At 46.5% G+C, this 7,073-nt stretch overlaps 1 protein-coding gene across 1 annotated transcript in view; it reads right to left on the minus strand.

Moving 5' to 3' along the window:
- Positions 1-5,545, minus strand: part of RNF149 (ring finger protein 149) — an 18,809-nt gene extending 13,264 nt beyond the window's left edge. The window contains exon 1 of the mRNA XM_081003141.1: positions 4,825-5,545. Coding sequence (XP_080859267.1) covers positions 4,825-5,530 — 706 coding nt within the window. The 5' untranslated portion in view covers positions 5,531-5,545. The remainder of the gene's footprint in view (positions 1-4,824) is intronic.
- Between the last annotated feature and the right edge of the window lie 1,528 nt (positions 5,546-7,073).

The following is a 7,073-nucleotide window of genomic DNA, read 5'->3' on the forward strand; positions in this document are numbered from 1 at the left end:
AGATCCCACCCAGCATGTTGTTGGATATGATGCAAGAATAAGTCCTACAACTGCCATGCTCTCCCCCTTATAATAGGGAAAACAAAGTCTTAAATTATAATAAAATTTTAGAATCCAGCAATCTTTTCACTCTAGACATTCTGTGGCGTTCATCTCCTGACATGTCCTCCTTCTATTTGAGGGTTATCAAGATTCCCACATGCCAATTTGTGGTTGTTTGTTTTTTTGGCAAGGGGAGGGTACTGTCTTCTGTTTGTAATATTTTGTATTTCATCTTATTTCATTCTATGCCACTTTGGTAAATTCTTGTTGTGAAATGGTTTATAAATCTGCAATCAAGAGACATGTGGACCGTAAGAGTGTCTTGATATTTGAGTTTTCCTCTTTACTAAACCCTTGTTGTTTTTGGATTATTGGCTCCTTGAGATTGCCATACCCGACAGCCCAAGCAAGATTACACATAAGGATGAGAGGCCATATCATGCATAAATTTAGCTTGAGATTAAGATTCATTTTGAAAATATAAATACAATGAATGATGGTGAATAGACCTGCGATGTAACTATGTTTACTTGCCACCCACCTGTTCCCAAACTTTAAATAGCATGCACTTGGGCTCAACTTTTACTGTGCTTCCTATATGTATGCTTAAAACCCAGAAGAGGCGGAATAAGTTCAACAGCATTGTTTTGCTATAAGTAAGCCAATAAGAAAAACAACCCTCCTCCACATTAAGTTTGTAACTGACAATATTCTGATTTTGCAAATGCTTCAACACTGACTAAAGTGATTGCAGACACTGCAACTGCAATAACTAATTTCACAACACAGAGAAGGGCTGCGTTCGAGAAAAGAAAAATATATAGTGCATATAAACAGTTCCAGTGACCTACTTTTAAGAAGCAGTTTCGTATCTTGGCCTCTTAAGTTATCAGGATGTCAATCAGGATGCTCAAATGTTGCAATCCAGAGATGCTACATGTTTGTTTTTAATCAAAGAAGAAACAGGCCATTCATGATTCAACCACGCTTCTCTTAACCAGTTCCTCCATTTATCAGCCTTCCTCATCTCCAATTTCCATATATGTAGCATTTGGGGCTTGGGGAAGAGAACTTAATACTTCTCTACTCATGAAACTCTGGCCTCAGGGCTACAAGCTAGGCATCAACCAACCACGTGCAATTCCCCCACCCCACAAAAGTCAGGACAGAAGAAGAGGTCCCACACAAAAAGGCCATGGGAAACAATCCGTGTGTAGACATCGACTCCAGTTTTGCTTCTGGGTCCAATTCAAAGTGCTGGCAACTAGTACACAAACTGCTTAGAGCCACATTGGTAAAGGTAAAGGACCCCTGGACAGTTAAGTCCAGCCAAAGGCGCCTATGGGGTTGCGGCGCTCATCTCGCTCTATAGGACGAGGGAGCTGGCATTTGTCCACAGACAGTTTTCCGGGTCATGTGGGCAGCATGACTAAACCGCTACTGGCGCATGGAGGACCATGATGAGTGCCAGAGCGCACTGAAACTCTGTTTACCTTCCTGCTGCAGAGGTACCTATTTATCTACTTGCACCAGTGTGCTTTCGAACTGCTAGGTTGGCAGGAGCTGGGACCGAGCAACGGGAGCTCACCCCGTCACAGGGATTCGAACCGCGACCTTCCGATTGGCAAGCCCAAGAGGCTCAGTGGTTTAGACTACAGCGCCACCTGTGTCCCTTAGAGCCACATTACCAGAATCTGAAGGACCACCTCCTCCCATGAAGATCTGCCCGTGGCAGATAATCTTTGAAAGCCCTGTTATATGTCAGCCTACCATCGAAATCCCCACTAGGAATGCTATGCTGCCCTGTAACTTTTAGACTGGAAGCGAAAACATTTTCTTATTTCTCTTGGTGTTTGATCTTATATTTAATGTTTTAACTCTGCTGTCCTTGGCTTTGGATGTTGTGCTTTTATTCTATTATTGCTGTGTAGTTTTCTTTCTTTTCTGAATGGCACCCAAGCTGGTTTTCCTGTGTCCTCCCTTCAACCCAATATGCATCAAAAGTGCACCTGTATGTTACCAGGCTTCTATTGTACATGATGCCCCCATCTGCTCATGCAATCTGGCTCCATTATGTCTTGCTTTCAACAAGCCACAGAGTTTTTAAAATACTCAGGAAACCTGAAATATTGCTGCGATGAATCATACATATGCAGCCTCCTTGAGGCTGTTTTCCCCAAACGATTCTTGCAATCACTTCATATGCTGCTTTCCACTCCATTACACCAAAATGCACCCAAGAAGAGGCTTTATACTTGTCCTCACAAAAAAAATATTATGTTAGTTATAAAATCATGCTCAGCATCTTTATGCAGGTCATTTTGAGTACAGCACATTTATTTCTGAATGCTGATGGAACGCTGTGTCCTATAAAAGCGCACATAGTATCTGCCTGCTGAGGCTTCTTTCCTGCACCTCTTGTATAATTGCACAAGCTAGAAAGCCGAAAAAATATTTAGAGGAACTTGCAAACAGGTAGCAGGCATACAGGATGTGGATCCAGGAAGCTACTGTGTTTTGAAATAACTAGATCCAAACAACTTGCTTTTCAGTTTATTTGGTGTTTTATACAGAAGCACTGACCATTTTCTCTTTCAGCTACAGTGGTACCTCGGTTTAAGAACAGTCCGCTTTAAGAACGATTTGGTTTGTGAACTCTGCAAAACCGGAAGTAATGTCCCGGTTTGCAAACTTTACCTCTGTCTAAGAACGGAAGCCGAACGGTGTAACGGCACTGGCGGCAGGAGGTCTCATTAGGGAAAGCGCGCCTCGGTTTAAGAACGGTTTCAGTTTAAGAACGGACTTCCGGAACGGATTAAGTTCATAAACCGAGGTACCACTGTATCTGAAAAGTCCTATATCACATTTTCATAAAAGGGAACGATACAACTTTGTAGGCCTCCCTTCAGCATCTTCATTTCCTTGCTCCTCCCCACAGCTGCTCTTGTTTCTGTGTCAAACCTGCTAAACCAAATCACATCTCCAAACAAACCTGCTGTACAAGCTCAGCCCTGTTCCTATTTCCAGAGATTTTGCAAATGATCCCTGAGTAAGGAGTTTACCTTCCCTTAAACCTGGCTTAACTTTTGCACAGCTTCCGTTGCTCCTCTTGGTTCACTGCTAAGAAGTATTATTATTATTATTTAAATATCGTCCTATACCCGGAGGTCTTAGGGCGGTTTATAGTATGCACTCCTGATTATGTAGCTCAGTAGTAAAGTACTTTCTACTTTGAAGCTTTTTAGGCTTCCATTTCCATGCTAAGAAATTAATGGGGGGGAGGGGGGGCAGGAAATAAAATTATGAACAGTATACAGAAATAAATTTTTATTCTTGCACAGTAACTAGGACCTGGATTCAGGAGAGACAAAAGGAAGTATTTCTTCACACAGTGCGTAATTAATTTATGGGATTCATTGTCACAAGATGCAGCAACAGCCTACACTCACGGTTAAAGGTAAAGGGACCCCTGATCATTAGGTCCAGTCGTGGACGACCCTGGGGTTGCGGCGCTCGTCTCGCTTTATTGACCGAGGGAGCCGGTGTACAGCTTCTGGGTCATGTGGCCAGCATGACTTAGCCGCTTCTGGCAAACCAGAGCAGCGCACGGAAATGCCGTTTACCTTCCCGCCGGAGCGGTACATATTTATCTACTTGCACTCTGACGTGCTTTCGAACTGCTAGGATGGCAGGAACACTCAAGTTTAGGTGGTTTTACAAGAATGCTAAGCAAATTATTGGTGTATAAGTCGAATAATGGCTGTAAGAAACAATGGCTACACAGAACTTCCATATGCAAAGGCAATACTGTGTACATACTGCCTTTAAAGCACATTTGAAGCACATTTCTTCCCACAAAGAATTCTGGGCACTGTAGTCGGTTAAAGTTTGCTGGGAACTGTAACTTTATGAAGGAAAAACTATAGTGCCCAGAATTCTTTTGGAGATGTGCCTCAAAAGTGCTTTAAAGATATAGTATGTCCACAGGAGTGTGCCACTGGAAACCAGTTGCTAAGATCAGCAACCGGCAAAGGCTTCATCTCTATTTGTGAACTTCTTGGGAGTCATTCAGTTGACAACTGTGTGGCACTGTGAGGAGCATGATGAGAGGACCAGGTCCACATCCCCACCCTTTAAACCTCACTGGTAGACCTTGGGCCAGTCACTGTATCACCAAAACCTACTTCAAAGGGCAATGATAAAGACAAAATAAAGGGAGGGGGGGCCAATCATTGCACCTTGAGTTTCTTGGAGGAAAGAAAGAAAAGGATAGAAAAGAAAGGATAGAACACAAACCAAGGTGCTGGGCTGCCTTTGGTTTGATGCAACAGGGTTAATTCGTTCTTACTCAAGTCAACTTCTGCTGCTCCACATGTGCAGCTGTAGATGTGAGGGATGTTTGGTCCAAACTAAGGCCTTGCCTACACAAACGAGGTAGTAAAACAGACCATCCCTACAGGTGGGGGAGAGAACTTTTTGAAGATGTTCTCTGAAAACAAGCACAATACAATCTGGACAGACTTGGCCAAAGGAGTGTGTGCATTCACATGGGACTCAAAAGTAGCATCCACCACCTGCGCACAGCCTGTGGCACTGCCTGCCACATGGCACACCACACCAGCCCTAAATTCACACGGCACTTGCTTCCAGGGAAGTTTTCTGCAGCCTTGTTCCCCACTTTTGATGTGAATACACGATGCGCCAAACCCCAAAGGTCCCCCCACTCCAAGCTTACCCGAGTTGCCACTTCCCAAACTCTTCTTCCCTTTCAGCATCACTCACCGTAATTATATGACATGGTCAGGGTGGAGTTGCCGAACCTGGGCTCGTTGTAGATCACCACGGCAGCCGCCCGCTTCCTCACGGCGTTGGCGATTTTGTCCTTCAAGCTGCAGCCCCCGTGCGCCACCAGAGCGATCCACGACGGAGGCGTCCCTGCGAATTGCGCTCCGGGCGGCCTGGGGATCTCGTAGTCGATCCCCGGCGCGCAGCCTTCCATGTGGCGGCCGCTCCCCGCTCCGCCGCCGCCGCCGCGGGGGATGCCCACCAGGCCTTGCGCGCTGTCCTTGGGCGAGCCGTCGCCGTAGCGGCCGCTCTCGGTGCTCTCCTGCACCGTGCGGTTGGTGCCGGGCTCGGTGTACATGGTGGTCACCCAGGCCGTGTACCACACCAGGGACCAGGCCACCCGCGGGCACCCCACCGCCGCCAGCGCCAGCAGCAGAGGCAGCGCCACGCGGCGCAACAGCACCATGGCAAACCCCACACGCGCGCGCGCTTGGCGAATGGAGCGCCCAGACCGCCTGCACCGAAAGGCGGCAGCGCCGGCGCAAGCGGCAACCTCCGCGTTCCCGCCCCTTCCTTCCTTCCCTGGGAGGCGGCCCTGCTCGTCCGCCCGCCCGCCCCGGCCAGGAGAAAGGCAAGGAGGCGGGGACTCGACGGCCAGGCCTCCTTCCTGCGCCCAAGCAAAGCCGCCCTTTCCTTCCCTCATAAATGCAGCCTGGCGCGCGCGCGCGCTCGTTCGGGAACCGCCCCCTGCCCCTTTTCTTCCCCAGGGGAGAAATCAAAGTGCTGCGCGCCCGCGCGCACGACCAGGCAACCCCAGCCCTGTCTACTCAGAAGTCGTGCATGAATTCAGTCCGGCTCGCGCCCAAGTGTGTAGGCTCGCAGCCTAAAACTGCAGTCCCCACGCACCTGGGAGTAAGCCTCGTTGAATTCAATAGTCAATGATTCAATGATCAGGGTAAGAAGAAGAATTATTATTTATGATTTATACCCCACCCATCTGGCTGGGTTTTCCCAGCCACGCTGGGTGGCTCCCAACAAAATATTAAAAACAAAAAAAATCAAACATTAAATACTTCTCAAATTGTCCCTTGGGCTGTATACATGATGTATGTTTAAATAATAAATCAATTTTCCCTTTCCCAAGTACAGTATGTTGGGAACTGTAGTTTATCCATCAGAGCTACAACTCCCAACAACCTTTCCAAACTACAGTTCCCAAGATTATTATTCTGTGTGTGTGTGGTGGGGGAGATTTTATTTAGTTATGTGGCGCTTGATTCCTGGCGACTGTCCTTTAAGGGTGCTGGCAATTGTAACTGTGAGGCGATAACTCTTGTTTTCCAGGACTCTTGGCGACGTCGTGTACTTTAAATGTATGGTGTGGACGTATCTGTAACATTTAATTGGGGGGGGGGGGATATGCTAGAAATGAGTATCTCTAGGTAAGATTATGGCAATGCGTTAGGCATGGCCTGCCTCTGAAAATGTTCGAAAACTTCAGCTGTTGCAGCTAGTTCACTCCATCTTCTTCACAATGTAGACAGTTGCCGGGAAGTGTACGTTAAGTCAGGAGACTGCTGTTGTGCTTGTGGGCTTCCTGTGGGCAGCTGCTTGACCACATTTCTATGGCACCTTGAGAAGAATACAATCTATATCCTCCCCCTTCAACTATTGGGCAAAAGTTACAATAACGAGTACATTTTGCCTTTATCCCAACACATGGATGGCCCTTAAGACATTTTGAAAGTCCTATTATGTCAAGCAACCTGGAGGCGGGAAGACCAGCAGTGCCTGGTCCCTGCCAAACAATAAAACAGTGCACTGTCCACTGAACTATGAGCCATAGTTAACGTTAGCTATGATGTACTGCAACAACCCAAGTTCATTAACCATGGTTTGCAATTGGCTTGCTTCAATAGACCATGGCTACACTAAGCACACAGCACGTCCAGGTCCAGACATAACAAATCACTGTCCACTGAAAATCAAAGCAAAAGCTTCTAATAATCTCATACTGCAGAAAGAGAAGGGAGTGGGGTCTCCATGAGACCAACACTAAGGCTCACAATACCAGGCAACAGTTAAATGTGAATGCAGCCACATTCTGAACGGTTAAAGCAAAGTTAAAGACTTGACTTCTTCTTTGGTCTTCCAGAAAAGCATGTTAGGATACAGAGTTGTCCCAAAACCATATTGAAAGCATCTTAAGAGTATAGCATTTTGTAAGATAATTAAAGACAAATGTG

Source organism: Podarcis pityusensis (genome assembly GCF_964106645.2).
Source record: "Podarcis pityusensis genome assembly, chromosome: 4".
Lineage (NCBI taxonomy): Eukaryota > Metazoa > Chordata > Lepidosauria > Squamata > Lacertidae > Podarcis > Podarcis pityusensis.